At 39.6% G+C, this 17951-nt stretch overlaps 1 protein-coding gene across 1 annotated transcript in view; it reads right to left on the bottom strand.

The window, feature by feature from the left end:
• Positions 1–17951, bottom strand: part of MRC1 (mannose receptor C-type 1) — a 77759-nt gene that overhangs the window by 41324 nt on the left and 18484 nt on the right. Inside the window, exons 4-9 of the mRNA XM_024576069.4 lie at positions 17436–17600; positions 12664–12777; positions 9821–9967; positions 5546–5731; positions 2185–2342; positions 1130–1240 (exon numbers count right to left, since the gene is read on the bottom strand). Of these exons, the coding sequence (XP_024431837.2) occupies positions 1130–1240; positions 2185–2342; positions 5546–5731; positions 9821–9967; positions 12664–12777; positions 17436–17600 (881 nt within the window). The remainder of the gene's footprint in view (positions 1–1129; positions 1241–2184; positions 2343–5545; positions 5732–9820; positions 9968–12663; positions 12778–17435; positions 17601–17951) is intronic.

The raw sequence follows: 17951 nt of genomic DNA, 5'->3' as shown, positions 1-17951 counted from the left end.
ATACAGTCTCCCATATATGCAAATGATTAAGCAAAAACTATCTAAGTGTAGTGGGAATAAAACCAGTAGTGAAAGTACAGTGAGCTGGTGACAGAAGACAGGAATCTAGTCTTGCCTCTGAGTGACTCTAGGAAAGTTATCACTTCTCTGAACTGAAATTTCCAGAATGCAAAAATTAGAAGTGGAATTTTCATCATCACTTAAGATCCTTTATGTCTCTAGCAGCCTGTGATTTTTCTGTATCTGCACCATGTTTCTTCATGGTTTATTTGTGAAGTTCTAAATTATGCTTCATGGGTTCTCAGCCTGTTGGTATTTGCTATGATTTGATCACAACATGGCACTCTTGGAAAGAAAAATGCATTTGTACTTTATTTTTGTCCACGAGAAGTGAAAAAGGAAAAAAGCGGAAGATGATCGACTCAGCAGCTAAACAGGAAAATGATAACCATACACACAGAATTTTGTAGAAATCATTTTTTCACTTTTCACTTTTAGGAATTGTTTTACAGAGATCACATACTTCAGCCTCAAAGAAACACAAGACCCGCGGGGAAGTATCACTGACCGTCGTGCAGGTGAGGTGGACGCAGAGTAGGAGTGCATGGCCTCATTCAGTTTAAAGGAGTCACTGCTGGCTACCACCAGCTGGAGTCTAGAGGCCCGCCTCTCATTGCAGGGATCTACTGGGAGGAGTCCCCACCAGAAGTAGGCTCATCAGAAATATTACAAATGAAAAAGTGACTGAGGATTGTTTTCTATCTGCAACATAAGGTAATCTACTGGAAATGTCCTTGACAACCCTCAGGGTCATAGACCACCAATATGTCGATGACTCCTTGTCCCATGACCTGCCTTCGTTACCCTCTCCAGGCTCCACTCACTGTGTCATTTTATTCCCTGTTTTCTCTCCTCCAATTCCCATGACATTCTGAAAGGAGCTACTGACCACAAATAACTCATAACATTGTCAAGAACACCTGAAGAGGTGCTAGGGTGAACAAGGACACAAAACTGTGAAAATTTTGGCTATCTGTGACAGTACTGAAGTATTTTCTCAGACAAAAATAAAACCGAGAGTATCATATACTATTGCTGATCTGAAATCACCATGTATGTCCGTACTCACTTTCTTGCAGCCTGCATCTACTTCCACTATTCCTGGCCCTTGGGCTTGGGACTTCATCTTACAGATGTAGCCAAGGGGCCGCTCGCAGGTCTGATCCGCCCAGTACCCGTCCTGCAGAAAGCAAAGGGGAAAAACTTAATGCTTGTCAGTTGTAGGACTTTGATGCTATTTTCTTATAATTGTCCCTCATAAAAGGAAAACAACGATTTGAGGTTATTAAGGGAAAATGACATCCATGCAAAGGAAAGGGAAATTGATGTTTTACAAGCAAACAGCAAATTGGACTCGGGGGACAAAGATGTAAAGTGAGAGTGGAGCCCCTATGTTTTTATATCTTAGCTGTCTGACCCACTGTCTAGCAGGGTTGTCAGACTCACTTTCACCGGGGGCCACATCAGCCTCGCAGTTGCCTTCAAAGGGCCGAGTGTAATTTTAGGACTGTATAAATGCAACAACTCCTTAACCAGGGGCAAGGAACTCAGCGCTGCTGCAGGGTAGAACCAAGGTGCCAGGCCAGATAAAACAAGGTGGAGGGCCGGATTCAGCCTGCAGGCCTTGTGCTTGCCTCCTGTGCTTTAGAGGGATCTTTTCATATTTGACACGATGTAACCAAAAACACAAAAACAAAAACAAAACACTGCACATGAACGTAGCTCTCCAAGCACAGATTCCAGGCTTTGGGGCCCAGAGTAGGCCTAACTAGGTCTACTCAGAGCAGCCAGCTGAAAGTAGAACCAATGCTCAGAATTGGTTAGTCGGGCCATCTGTATATACAGCATCAGTTAGGACCCAGAATAGGAACAATATATGAGTATTAGGTATTGGCTAATTTCAACCGTGACCCAAAAGTTTCTGTTGGTTTCTTTTCTGGGCCTCTTGAAAATTTGACTTTGCTAAACAATTGAGAGAGATTCAAGAAATTGAATCTGAATTTTGGTTCAAGCTTAATCTGTGCCAATTAATGTAGACTAGCAACAATCTAAACAACCATATGTAACAAGTGGGAAAAATTCCTTGCAGCTTTTGCCAGATGTCAGTCATTCGTGTCACCTCACCTTGCCTTTCATCACGACACAGTCGTCCTGCCTGTTGTTTTCGTGGCTCGGTTCTCCACGGAGCCATTTGGTAAATGTTACTGGGGTCCCATCACTCCATTCAAAGTACATTTGAATCTTGATGTCATTTAAGCCAATCCATAACTCATCTTTTGGCTCTACACAAGAAGAAAGACACAGGAGTAACTTACACAAAGTTTCCATTCCGAAGAGCAGGAGGTTATCAAGAAAGGAAGGCCCTCTGCTCCCATCAACAGTTCTAGTCTATTGATACTGCAACTGTATAAAGGACCTTCCTCTTGAGTGTTAACCTGACCTACACGCTAGACTGCGATGCCAGCTACACTTTATGTTGTCGTGTAATTACTCTTTACATTGCGAATACGACTGCATTCTTCCCTTGTGCTACTGCAAATTACATCTCCTGAGAGCTGAAAAAATGAAACTGAGGTGAGTCTGTCGCTACCCTCTATCTTGTGAAGCTTTTGTTGTTGTTGTGTTGTTATAAGTAACTTACCACACCAACTGCACTCGTCACGTTGGCAATGTGGCACTTACTTATATATAAATCTGTTTGACTACTATGAAATCTTATCTATGTTTCAAAATAGTAAATAGGAAAAAACTTTTATTTTACTGATTGGGTTGCTATCAATAACATTTTATTCTACTGACTGTGTTGCGATCAAGGGAAAATGATCCAGCTCTACAGTGAAAAGATGCATAAACCGAGAAGTTGGTCTGAGGCCCAACCTTTGGCACCTATGTATTAGTCTATAAATATAAATTAATCTGGAATTACTTTTACCATGAAACACCAGAAGAACCCAAAGAGCAAATAAAGGTTAAAACAAAAACAATCAGGTCTAGATATAAAATGTGATTGTTTTGTTTTAAAATTCTATAACTTTCCTTATTGATTTTATCAGTAGTTATACTTCTAAAATTCTAAATATCCTAACTAAAATGGTACAACATTGAAGGCCTGGGATTTCATGGCTAAAAACATACAACTCCATATTTTTTTAATTTAATTTTTATTGTTATTCAGTTACAGTTGTATGTCTTTTCTCCCCATCCCTCCACCCCAGGGGAGTGGGGAGGGGAAAGTGGGGAGAGGGGTCTATAGGAGCTACTATAAAGGACACAACTCCATATTTTAAAAAATGAAAGATTACACACTTCAATATCTATTTAATTGTACTACTGTGAATTCCATCGTGAATGCTTGATTTGTGTTCTTTAAAGTAGAATTACCTACCAAAGGATATTAAAGATGATTTTGTATAGTAGAAAATGAGAGAAATGGCACACCGCATAGGCATTTCCCTAACAGTTTAGCCTCTTCCTCCTCAAGCTGTCACTCAACTTTGCTTTTGGAGAAGTCCCTGACTGGCCTGGCGCCAACCCCTGCAGATGTTTCCAGCGCCACAAAACGTGACTGACAGTTGCCAGGATGATCCCCTTTCCTGTCACTGAGTTTAGCAGATCATAATCTTTTTGCGAGGCCAATATAGGCTTCAAGATGACCTCATGTACCCGTCCCTTAAGGATTTAGTTTCAAGTCAAATGAAAACCTAACTCCCCAGTCCCACACTTACAATAAAGTATTGAGTTTTCTATAAACATTTTTCACACTAAACTGTTTTCCTCCCCTAGCTTTGGTAATTCCAAAGCACAATCTTGATCCTCTAAAAACACGTAAGAAGTAAGTGTAAAGTTGTTAGGCTGATTTTTGTAAATCATTTACGGAAGCTGTCTTAATTGATGGAGTCATAATTTATATGTGCAGGTCCCCATTCATCCATTACCTTTCCATGGCTGACACAAAAGATATTTTGACTAGCTACAAAAGGTTTCCTAGGCCTTTGATTTAGAAACAATTCTTTCAATTTTATAACTATACTTTTATCAATATTACTTTCATTGTTTTAAAGAAATCCTTTTCAATAGTAAAAAAGAACAGGTTTCCTTGGTGGAAATTTATGGATTCTCAAACTGAATAAAAGCAAACTTTGTCATCTAGCTTCCCAAAATAACCATAGCAATAAACATATAACATTCTCCTAATTCTATATCCTATTGCATAAAATGCATCCAAATTTGCACATTGCCACTGTACCATCTTTATTTTATTTTTTGCATAATAAAGAAGACTTTATCTTCCCTCCATATACCCCTGCAGCATCTTAACTAAACTGTTTTCCACAGATTCATTTGCAAATTTTATTTCCTATTATAGGTATCATAACTTATATGTCATGATATTACTCAGATACATCAGTTTTGATTACATTATTATTGTCCAGGTAAATACAGAATAATCAAGAAATCGTTTAGAGGCTGCATAGTCTATTATCACCGCTACTAAGCTCAATGAGGAAAGCCGAGGAGGAAGGATTCCACTTGGCACAGGTTCCAGGAGTTAGTCATGTTTGGGGATCTTTTAACTCTTCTCTGACACTATTCTATTTTTCTATTTGTCAATTGCTTTTCCTCTCCCCTCCCCCGACTCCTATCAATTGTCAGTCAGCGTCAGGAAGCGGCCCCCACCATCACCACCATCCATTTCCTCTTGTTTTGTTTGCTGGAAATGAACAGCTGTAGCTCTTCAAAAGTCTCATCAGTGGAAGCAGAAAATGATAATCATTTAATCAGCAAGTACCAAGGAGGGCTCATTAGCATCAGCTTCTTCCTCACCCTCCTCTTAACATAAGCATTCCCAACTCATTCTACCCACTTTTCCTTTATAAACTTTGTTCAATTTTTGAAAATGTTACATCATTTAAGTTACTACATTTTCTATACATTTCTTAAATGATGCATCTAAAACAGACATATAAATGTCTTTAAAAGATTGAAGCCAACATCTAACCATGACAATAAAACAGCATTTCCTTCACCACTCAACATTCCAGTAGCATTAGTTAGGTTAATAAAGAATAAAACTCCCAAGTATGAAATGCGTCATTTACAGACCTTTCTTGTGAAATAAAATACAGCTTTAAAACACACACAGACACACACACACACAAATAATGACAAAATAAAAGGAAATACTGATGACAAATTTAAGGTAGACTGCTCTGAACACAGACTATATATACAAAAATAACATTTTTAAAAGTATCCAGAATGAATTACATATTAAAAGAAAAATAAATTAGCTTAGTGATAAAAATTCTTTAAAATACTATACCATTTTTACATTTTAGGAATGATTCATATATTAAATGTATTAAATTGATAAGTGAATTACTAACTTGAATTTATTCAATGTAATGTTCATGATTAAACTTTCTGGACATGAGCAGCAAGTGGGGAAGGCTCTGGGCAAGCATGTCGTCGGTGCAGTTCTCACCATAGCCCAGCTGGGAGATGATGAAGTCAAACTCCTCGATGGTGTGGATGCTGGCAAGGTCACCACCTTCCTTCCTACATGCAGTCAAGGCATCTCTTTGGATTTTCTTCTCCTCTCTGTGAATCTTGTAACAGTTACCTGTGTACGGCCACCACTGATGTGGGCAGTTAGTAGGCACATCACTTTCTAGAAAAAAAAAGAGTTTGGAAATCATTTAAAAGGGAGGTTTTTTGGGTTTTAATTGTAACCACATTTTCTACCACTCTATATGAAAAAGAGATCATCGTTATGGGCAAATAAAGGTAAGATTTATTTTTTACTTCTGGGCATTCAAAAAGACTACATTGTGTTTGCTTTTAGACTAAAAAGGATGTGAATGTATCTTTCATTTTAAAACACAGCTAAATGGGGAATATTTTCTTCAAAAAAACTACTTACAACAGGCGACACGAAGACTGTCTGAGTTTGTCTGTCTTTGGCCACCAGCGCACCTGTACTAACCATGTTATGTAAAGGCTGGAGGCACGAAAGGTCTGACATACAATACATTGCTTAAAAGACTTCAATTTATCTCCCTTCTGTGGATATCAGGGAGCCAGTCATTCTTCAGAGGAGGGGCAAGACTATTGGGCAGGCACGAGAAAGAGGTGTTGCAACAGGGAATAGAATGGGTGGGGACAGAGGGGCTCCTGAAACCTTAGAGAATGAGGGAGCCACCTGAGTCTCTAAACCAACCCTCTACCATTGACTTGCTGCCAACAGGTGACATGACATGTGATGCTGTGTTATCACAGGGATGAGATGCAGAAGCCTTTCAGGCAAAACCTGACTCTGCCACAAGTAGTGTTGGGCAAGTCACAGCATGTGAACCAAAGTATACAGATATGCAAGTCATTTCTAATAGCAGTAATACAAATACTAACATTACTCTACCTTATGTCACTATGTTCTAAAGTAGGAAACATTTGAGATAATGTGACGGGAAATTACTAATGCCACATATTGACCATTTAATCAAATTAGGAATACTGGCCAACATTCTAATTATTGCTACTAATAGTTATAGTCAAATTTCATAATCTTCATAATACATTACATCAGCATCATGGTGATGAGCTGGGGAAGGTAAGGACCTTGGGAGGCAGAGACTCACTGTACTCATCCCCATGTGCCCTAGAATCAGCATAGGGCCTGGCACGTGGTGCAAGTGTAGCGAATGCTGGTCAAGACCGGAACTGAGGTTATACAGCAACTTATAATTACCATTTTACAGAAACTATTTCAAACAGCAATTTAGCATCACACTTTGCTTAAAGAGGGATTATGCTACCAAGTGAATGCCGGTTTATATATTTAAATTTGATATTAACAGTTTGTAAGTGTGCTGCCTTGGTAAATGTTCTATTATAGGGCACCTCTGTTATGTGTTTAAGATATTAGTCTCATTTTCTCTAAAAGGCTGTGACGACCCGCAACATTTTGTTTAATTTAGCCCAGGACTCTGCGCACAGTAGCCACTCCAGTAAATAGGTAGTCTTAATGACCAAGCGCTGCATTACTGTAATAGAAAATTACAATATTTTCATAATTCTCTCAACGCAATTTACGTTTGCACACACGTCCAGTAGTTAACGAAAAAAAGTCAGTATAGCTCTGGAGCCCTCTGGTGGGATGTTTTAGTTTTGCTTCCTAGGAAGCTGAAAATAATGTCAGCAGGTGCTCAGGACTTCTAAAGCTGAGCCGGTGAACTTTTAAAACCCTTGAACACATGAAAAGAAGCCGTGAAGGAGAGCGCCATGGGGCAACACCAAGGACAGCCTGTCCCTCCAGAGCAGACCTGCCAATCAGCACACCATGTGACCACATGCACAGTTACAAATCCCTAGCTGCGATTTTAAACAAAAATAAAAAGAAACAGGTAAGTTTTAGCAATCTATTTCACTTAACCTAATATATCTAAAATATTCATTTTAGCATGTGATTGATAAAAAAAATAAATAATGGGGTATTTTCCGGGTTTTTATTTTTTTGCATGCCAAGTCTCGGAAGCCCAGTATGTATTTTACACTTTCAGCAGAACTAGCCACATTCGTGTGCTCAGTGGCCGTGTGGCTAAGAGGCATTAAACTGGACAGCGCAGCTCTAGGGACCCAGGAGTTGTGGCCAATGAGGGAAATGCTGTGAAGACCAACAGGGTCCAAGGTGGAATTCTTGCCCAGGGGGTCACCAGTCAGGTGTGCTGTGTAATTTGACCTCTGATATGCTTTTCCAAGATCTGATTTATTTGACTTTATAGATAAGATAGAATGATTAATCCAGGACGTGTACAGAGAAGTTCAAAAACCAAAGGGAATGAAGGGTTAGCAAGTGACATAAGATGAAGAATAGCAGAGAAATAAGAATAATTCAATAGGTGCTTGGGAATATGAACAAATGTTCACAATGGACATCAATATTCCCATTTCATAGATAAGGAACCTAAAACTGAGAGACTAAGTAACAAGACCAAGTGACAGAACTCTGCTTCGTGAACCAGGAAAACTATAAAACAATCATTCTCCTCTTTCCCAAAGTGGCAATTCCAAGAATGATACCATTTCTCCCACGGGAGTAGTAAAGGAGATAAAATACAAGAATGATCGAGGTCACCTTGAGGCACCCACAGGCGTAATGGTGACCCTGCAAAGTATGATCGCACCCAATACCCAGGCCCCTCATCTGTATCCACTGGAGAGCTTGGCCACATCTGCACCCACTAAAATTGCAAACGCAGCTACTCCGTAATCCAGCAACTTCAGGTCTAAGAATTTTCACACGTACGAAATGACACATGCATAAAGTTATTCACTATAGGATGGTTTGTAATAATAAAAATTGGAGGTAAACTAAAGGCCCATTGATAGGGGACTCATCAAAAAATACATATATGGTCTCTCTCTGGGACAGCTATTATGCAATCATAAACATTTACACAGGAGTTATTTATGTGCTATATAGAATGATGTCCAAAATTATTATTTAGTGAAAAAAGTCAAGAATATATATATGGTATGCTTCTATTTGTACGAAGCGGATAAAAATAATTGTAAATGTATTTGTTTATATATTCACAGAATAAATAGGTAAGGATGTACATACAGAAACAGTTATTCAGGGAGGAGATATGCGAGTTAGAAGAGGTTGAAAGAAAATATTATTATTTATCATTTGTACTTTTTGACTTCCAGCCATATCAGTCATATTTTAAAATAAATGAAATTGCTTTTAAAATTCAGGGAGAAAAAAAGTTAAGGATGACACATTGTCAGATTTCCTGAGTACATATATAGACATATACATATAGATATATATATACACATACATAAATTTCTTTTTTTATGATTTTTTATTCATTTATTTTTAGAGAGAGGGGATGGCAGGGAGAAAGAGAGGGAGAGAAACATCGATGTGCAAGACAAACATCAATTGGTTCCCTCTCGTGAGCCCCCACCTGGGCACCTGGCCTGCAACCCAGGCATGTGCCCTGACTGGGAATCAAACCAGCGACCTTTAGGTTTGCGGGACGATACCCAATGTACTGAGCCACACTAGTCAGAGCCACCAATTTCTTTAAAGTAGTAAGCATGTCTCCAAAAATATCTGATAGTGAAAAAAAATGTAGTTTGTTTGCTCTTTGCCAATTTGTAGAAAGAATGCAGTCTTGCCTTAGATTAATTCTTCTGTAAAATTATAATGGAGAGCATAATTGAATTTTTTCATTGGGTCTAGCCTACATATAAATTTCAGTTACTACTTTTGGGATGTTTTATTCCATTTCTGTGAAGACTTCAGTGTCCGATGTTCATTTGAATATCATTAGAGCCCAGACAGACCCTAAATAGCGAGGACATAAAAACACTCTCTTTCAGATATTTATTTCTCAGCTTGGATTCCAAGTTTGTCACAGATGCAGGTTTTATATAGCCTTTGAATGTTTTTTTCTTCATCTAGAATATGAGAATAATAGTACCTACTCCATAGGGCTGCTGTGAAGATAAAATTCTTACTGATGTCCTGTGAAAGGCTTTGCACGTGTGTGAACACCACACCACACCACACTCAAGAAATGGTAGTGACTGGGAGCAGTAACCAACAAAAAGAAATTTTGTAGGAATATCTTAAGCTTATTCCATAAATTATGCACCAAGCCTGTCATTTCATACAGTTATGCCTGGGCTATAACTTTATCTTTAAATTGTGGTATCTTATACACTTCAGATCAAATAGATCACTTACCTGAGGGAATAACGAAAGTATTCAAAGTTGTGTTGCCCTTTTTACAAATGTAGCCTAGTCTCTGAGCACATTTCAGATTTTCCCACTTAGCATTCTTCCCAGGATTGAGCGACACACAGCTTGTCCCAGGTTCTGCTGATGGACTTCCTTTGGGGGAAAGAAGAAATTACGTGGAACGATTGTAGGTGGTACAAGTAGAGAGCCCCCTCAGGCTCACATCTTCATTCTTTGTGTTTAATGGGTCCCCATTCTGTCTTTTGCTACACATTCACAAATACGTATTTACTTACTGCAGAGCAAAAGCCATGTTGGGTGACTGTTTTGTTGTTGTTGGATCATTCCAATGCCTAAAATTTTGATTATACAGGTCTACTTCTTTGAAATAACCTTTTTTGCACAACATCAAAAGATAAAGCCAGACCTTAAAACCTGAACAATCATCACACTGGGTTGTTACGTATAATAGAGAGGCACCCAACCAAAGAACACGTGATGTCCCAAACCAGCCCTATTAAACATTGTTGACACCTACCAAGAAAATTAAGTCAAGCTAACTGTGAGGACCAGACTAGGGAGTTTTTGGAGATGGGAAAATGTTCTCCAATTAGAACGAGACAGGAAAGAGAGATGGTGGCAGGAGAACGACGGGGAAGGGACACTGGAAGCAGCAGCGGGGGTGGGAACACTGATCAAGTGCACCTGGAACTCAAGGTTTCCAACTCAGCCTACACAAGATGTTTGTAACAGCTAACCCCCACCCTGTTTTTTATGGAAAATACTGAAAAAACAGACAAAGTCAACTTTGCTAACACATTAGATATACGCTAGTTCCGTCCCACACCTGAGGACAGGGAGAATGAGCCGCATTTCGTTAATGACTGCTTCGTGACTTTTGTCATGTCCATAGCCTGGCCTGGACCTCACTCTCCCTTCCTGTAACACGGGAGGCCTGTTACCTGTTCCAGAAAGGCTTCGTCAAATGCTCTTGAAAGTTGCTTGAATAGCACACAAAGGAAAAGGCTGTTAGTGTAAAGATACGTATGTTTTTAAAATGTGTTGATCTTGTGGCCAAACTCACAATGTAACTGAACTGATGGATAAGGAGTCAGTGTCAGTACTACAAAGAAACTTTCAAGAAACAATAATAAATTTTATCACTCTTGGTTATTAATATATTAACTAATTAATCGTGTTATACATTTACTTATCAATACAACATGGCTGCCAACTTTAACATATCCACTAGCTCTCTTTAAATGGTTACCGGAGTCATACATATATTTGATTCATACTCCCACATCATCTGTGTAAAATATCCTCCCTTCAAATGTGGATGTACTTAAATAAACCTGTTACTTGGTAATCAGTAGTCAATTGAATGCTTGATTGAACATTTATACAATAGCAAGTGCTAATAATACCCGTCAAGTTTCTAATTTTAGTTTGAAGAAACTCTCCTACTATTTCATAAGGTGACTCAAATTGTACTTCTTAGGAATTGGATTTATTAAGGAAGGTCATTTCTTTTTCTTTCTTACTAATATCCCAATTTCATGCCTCACCTTCACTGAAGTTAACTTCCAAATTTTCTCATGGAACTCTTAGAATGCAGGTGGTTAAATATTACAATCATCACTCCCCAAAAGAGTATTAAATAAAGTGACCTGCCTTGCTTAATATTGTACAATAATTAAGCAACAAAAAAGAATAAACTCATCCTCTCATAAATGATTATTGCTATCTAGTGATCTCATTGACCCCAACGGGCATTCTCCAGTTTAATCTGACTTAGTGAGTAGGAGGATAAACCGAATCCTCCCTGGTAAAAAAAAGGACATCTTACATTCTTTCGCAGCCATGTTTGCGTCCCGTGTGCCAGAGACAAGCAGGGGTGACACAGCGGTGAGACTCTAGTGGCTGCCCTGCAGCCGCCACACACTGAAGGTGATATTGCACAGTAAAACCTAATCAGTGTAAACCAACGTATAGCGTCCAGAAACCCCCTCATAGTTCAGCATCTATTCTGAATATTATTTTACTGGGGGTTTCCCTTTTTTAATAGCATACGTTACTAATGTAAAAAATGGAGAGCTTGATTATATAAACCAAATGCAAAAATCATTCAACGGCTTGAAGAAACAAATCTAACCCTCTGAAAAAACACCACGTCAGTGTTTTCCATAGCAGAACTGGTACATGAGGATGTGACTTACAGACTATTCCTTTCCCACGTGCGTGGCAGATATCACACTTTTCCTCTGCACTCTTTCTTAATAAACCAAGAGTGGTATGGGGTGGGGGAGGGGGGTGCAGAGCCCTACTCATTGAATGCCTCAAGCAGTTACTCTACCGACTGGTAATGGTGAATAAGATGAAAATTTTTTGTCATCATTGGTCTTTTTGTTTTCTCCAAATAATTGCTATATATGTGGAATAATTATTTAGTCTCCTTTTTTGTTCTCTTACCAGAATGTTAAGACAATTTAGAAATAATTCCGTCCTCCGGAAAATAACAAAGCTGTGGAAGGCTTGGTTATCCCCAGTTGTTTTATACCTAGCAAATCAAGGATATTCGAAAACTCTATACTGTAACAGAGACCTGTACTGATTTGCGTGAAGATGCTGCCTGATGAGCCCTCATCCCAGGAAACTAGCATAACCTTGTGGTTTTAGTTTATTCAAATCTGGTTGGCAGATTTCAAATCAAGGTGAGAAAGGACTGTATTTGACAGCAGTCGCCCGACTCTTCTCTGCGAGGTCCACGTGTGAGATGATGAAGGTCCCCACGGTACTGAGAAGTACTAAGTTTAGAGGAACTCTGCCCCAGACAAGCTCCACCCTACCTGGGAGCCAGTTCAGGTATCGGAACGGACTGCCCTCGCTCCACTGCCACCCGCTGTTCACACTCAGACTGTTCAGTCCGATCCAGAGTCCTGAGGTCAAGGCACTGGTTAATCCTGCACAGTGAAAGCAAAAACAGAAACAAAGGTCACGTTCAGAAAAGAAAGTGAAATTAAATTCAGAATTAAGTGCTCTTTAAGGGAAATAGCTATCCTTTCACATTCCTTATCTGCTTTAGGTACTCCTAGGCTTGGTTTGAATAATTGAATTAATTACTACAATAAGACCTGACACATGGTATGTGCACAATAAATGTCAATTACTGCCATTATTATTATTATTATTGCTATTATTATTATTCCATGTGGAAATCAGGTTGGCAACGATTGGGATTTAGAAACAAAATTCAGACTTTGCGTCAAATGTATTACTTAGAGCAGAGCATCAGCCACAATTTTTGTCTCTGATGTGCTTTTGTAATTTTGAGACCAAGTTTTTTTACTATAATATTTTTCTATAACATTACTATAAAAAGCATTGGTTCCACATGCCTAACATTTTACCTCTTAATGTCTCTGCATGTATTATTTGAAATGGTTATATACCTACTTTTGAACTTCATTATAACAGAGGATGCATTAATATCCAATATCACTCTGGTGACTTTTTTTTATATGGAGGTGCAATTTGTTTTCCAACCAGCACCAAAGGAAAGGAGCAAAACAATCAGAGTAACAAGCCAAATTTCACTTCCTATATCTTATTTCAGTTCTGCACATATGTAGTTACAAATCTGATTCAGGAATTGAGAATTAAGTACAGCGTGCCAGCAGTTTTGAGGTTAGAAACAGAAGTAAGGATGAGAAATGACAATGGGTGATAGAGGAATGGGCTGCTTGGGCAGGAGCAGCTGGCCCCACAGATACTCTGAAGGCAGATTGCCAGTTCAGAGTGGACTCCCTGGGGCAAGGAGCTGTGGATTGTCTTCATTAAAGATTCTACTCAGCGCTTCGGGAACCCCCAGGTCCTTGTTTACTTTCTGTTTGTGAGACCCAGGCAAGATGAGTGAGAAGACAGCACTGAATTCCAATTCAGCTATTTTCTGAGCATGCATTAGGCAAGTTTCTAATTTCTTATCTCGTCAATGAAGTGAGGACAATAATATTTATTTAGGAGATACGTGTGAGCCAAGGTCTCACACACCACAGCTGTTCAATAAATGACAGGTAATTTGATCTCAGAGTCATAAACCTGGCTTACACATTTTTTAAAAAATCATATTTACTCCACAATCCTCATATAAAAGGAACTTTACCTTAAAAGTATGAGTAACTATTCACGGGTGCTTTTTTTTTTTTTTCATTTTAGTGTCATGTTTCCCAAAATGGAGCAGACCATAATCCCCATTCACACCATGATCTTCTAGATTTTCCCCTGATATATCCCAAGAAATCCCAAAGATCATGAATATCTTCCCTCCAAGAAAACAAAATTCTGTTTTATTTTTTAAATTCCTCATCAGACCTTTTACCCCTAATACATGACATTGTTGACTAGGAGAAAAGCGGAAATATTAAAAATATGCTGACTAAAATTCTGGAGGCTTGGATAAGATTTAAATGAGAATCTGAGGTGAACTCAGCCTGAGTCTCTTAGGGATTGTTTGCTCTCCCAAGGGACACAACAACAGCCCCCGGTGACTAGGGACATATTTCCTGCCTCTGGAGCCTGACAGGGAGCCAGGAACCGGGAAACGAGGCTGGAGCTGGGCGGAGCTGTTGTCCTGCCCCCGCCACCGCTTTCCTCAGTGCAACTGGGGAAGAGTTAAAAAGTAACCTGAGTTCTGTCCCTGGGCTTCCAGAAAGCCAGAAAACAAGTAAAACCCCTGAGTCAAGATAATACAACTCAAAAACAAATTCCCTTAAAAAAAAAAAAGCCAGTTGAAACCCTGTTACCTTTGACAGGTTTTTCTCTATGCAAGTGTGCACAGTGATACCAGGGTTATTTTCGGTCATCTTTTCTCTTCCTTAATCATCTACGTGAATTTAGTTTTGTCTCTTTCTCTGTTTCCTTCTCCTCCTCATTTTTATACGAGGTTGTAAATATTAATCACTCTGATACTTTGTCCCATTATTAGAAAGGCGCCCCAAAAAACCCACGCAAGAGTATTTATTATTGAGCAGACTGAGGCATAATCTCATCTCTGAGTTTATGAATACACACAGTGAGGTCAGGCTGCTTTTCTATGGTCAATCTCCGTAATAACCACTCCACAAAAATGGTGAGTTGCTGCCTGCACTGAAAGGAGACAATTAATAAATGTTAAGCTTGGTGCTCAACTATTGCAAGAACTATTTATTGCAGTGGATAAGTTCACAATTCAGTCCTCAAAAATGGACTAGGAATAGAAAAATACTTCCTACCCAGTTATGTATTTCACAAAGTTGTGCTAAATAAATCTATGTCACATTTTTTCCACCAAAAATACAATGCAGTAAACAACTTCAACTGAAAACTAATAACTTGTGGGAGAAAGTGTCCCAGTAGATGAAAGTATCGTCTCAAAGAGCTGGACAAAGTGAAATCCGAGAAAATGAAGTGAGGCGGGGGACATGCTTGTATTGGTTGACACACACACTCTGCTTTTTAACAAATGAAGTCACTGAGGCATATTCTCAGGTGATCCCTGCCCAGGTCCCCCAGCTTCACAGTGCTGAGACCCAGGGAGCCTGGCTCCAATCCATGCTCTCTTCTCTTGCACTCTGCTGCCTGGTGTCTTCTTGTCAGATGGAATTTGTAGGCACTGCTGATAAAGCAGGTACTAAGGTAGCGCTTTGCCAAGTTTGGTCCCCCAACCACTTGCCCTAAAATCACCTGGGAGGTAGTTCATATGGAAGTTCCTGGGCCCCATGTCACACTTAACAATCTAGAATCTCTAGGATTTATGCCCAGGCATCTACACTGTAACAAAGTTCTCTTGTGATTAAAAAGCTGCTTCACATTTGAGAACTACCACTCCTTCTGTCCTTTTGCCATAAGCTGACCACTTATCCAAACATGAGTCTGGACTGCTAAATAATTATTTTGATTGTACGGCATCATCATTTGTCAGTCAGCAAACATTCTCTGAGACTCTCCCCGTGGAAGATTCTATGTGACTCTCTTTGGGGTCAGGGACAAAAATATTCACAAGGCATTGCTCATCTTTACCTTTTGCCTACATAGTCCATTCACCACATGGCCTTCAGTTTGTTTTCTTCGTGGCACTTACTATAATTTGTGTTTATTTGTTGGTTTGTTTTCTTATTTGTATGTGTTTCCCCCCTTGGACTTCAAGCTCCATGTGGACAGGACGTGTCTGGCTTTGGTCACCACTGTGTCACTAGGACCCAGCATAATGCCTTACACACAGATGCCAGCAATCTTGTTGAATGAATGAATGAATGAATGAATGAATGACTAAAAATAACAAATGAATGTATTTATACCCTTGCAGGGGAAGTGGGACATATATGTAAACAATTGTCACGAAAGCAGTAAACAAATAAGGGAAACGCAGATGGATATGAAGGATAACTGCATTTCAATTGTATAAAATTTGTGAAGTTCTAGGTATAAGAAAGGGCTTGGGAAAAGATGTGGAGGCAAGAAGGGATGATACATGGGTGAGGAACTCAAAGCTTTTATCAGAGGACAGATGACAGTTACTGAATGTCAGGCAAAGGTGTTCTGTGAATTATTTGATAGGAAAGGAGAAGCCACGGAGGGTTTTTCAAATGCAGCAGTCACAGGGTCAGAGACACATTAATCTAGTAGCAGTGTCAGGGTGAACTGGAGGGCACCCTGGGGCAAGGAATTGGGGATGCTTTTGCTCCCACACTCATTTTCTGGTCCTAATCTCTCTGTTCCCCAAGTGCGGATTGTAGAAGCTAAAACAAATGCTCTCATTTCAAGCAAACATTAGCTCTTTTAATCTTCACAGTCCTCTAAGAACAGAAGCTTTAGAAACAAACACCATGCCTTAGAACAAAAGTCATTAAGACCTGCAAGCCTTTAGAGAGTCCGCAAGTTCTAGAGACAAGAAACAAGAAGAACTGAGTTTCAGAGCAGCTCTTTAAAGAAAAAATAATCCTTACCCGAGAACATTTGTTTCATTGCTTTTAGAAACAAAGGAAGGAAGAGAGAGAAACATCAATTGGTTGCCTCCCATATGCGCCTGAACTGGGGACCATACGCGCTGGGACCACGGATCAAAGCCGCCCTCACGCCCTCACCGAGGATCCTTTCAGTTACCCAACAATGCTACCAAGGGAGCCCCACGGGCCAGGGTCAGAGAAGCTCTTGACTTGTCCCTGCTTGTGGTGGCAGCATCTTATTTTATCTTCGGGAACTCTGTGAGGCTAATGGAAGATCTTTAGCTTCAGGTTAGACCCTCAATTTTGACCATCATGGTACCCCTGTTTTATGTCCAAGAATTTCATCACTAATTAATTGTGGCATCTTCTACTTTCGGCCCAGATTAACAGTCTGAATTCTTATCGGCACAGGTCCTAGAGACTATTTATTACAACTGCTAGAACGAAGTTGGCTCTTGAGACCAGGACTATTTGCCATCCCAGTGTCTTTCCAAGATGCGAACTTGTTATACCATCTGCTGAGGGACCGACTGCTATTGTGATGTCTAAGTCAGTTGTGCTGTCTGCTTTTGAGCTAAGCTATACAGAAAGAAAATAATCATGATCTTACTTACAACTCTTTCCTCTCATGTCATTACCTGTCAGATACGTTTGCTCATGTATTTCTGTGATGCTCAAGAGCTCGGCACTCTGTTGCTGGCAGCTCTTCCTCGCCTGGTGCCACGTCAAAGCAGATTTGGAGTTTATCTGGTAGGAAATGCCAGTCAGTGGGTCTTTTTTCCACAAGCTTTCACTGCCCTCAACTGTAAAGGAAGTCAGATGGAATTGGCTGTTGTGTCTAGAAAAGACTTTCAGTGAAAATGTTTTTTTAAACAATCCTAGAAGCATTATCGCCTCAGCCCTTATATTTCTTTTCCTATTTTTTCCTTTTACTTATTTTTCAAGTGCCTATGAGATTTTCTACATTCCTGAAATGAAAAGGGAAAGTTTTCAAAAGCTCACCTACATCCAATCCCTTCCATGTGCCTAAAGAAAGAAAGAGGGCATCATCTCCCTATTTTTCCATTGGCACATTTGGGATCAGGTGAGCTGGGAAGTGAGGCAATTACAAGAACTAAGAATAGAGATACTTACCCAATTTCCTTAATCTAGAA

This window comes from Desmodus rotundus, chromosome 4 (genome assembly GCF_022682495.2).
Source record: "Desmodus rotundus isolate HL8 chromosome 4, HLdesRot8A.1, whole genome shotgun sequence".
Classification (NCBI taxonomy): domain Eukaryota; kingdom Metazoa; phylum Chordata; class Mammalia; order Chiroptera; family Phyllostomidae; genus Desmodus; species Desmodus rotundus.
The sequence above is the reverse complement of the archived record's forward strand: the minus strand, read 5'-3'. Positions and strand labels throughout refer to the sequence as shown.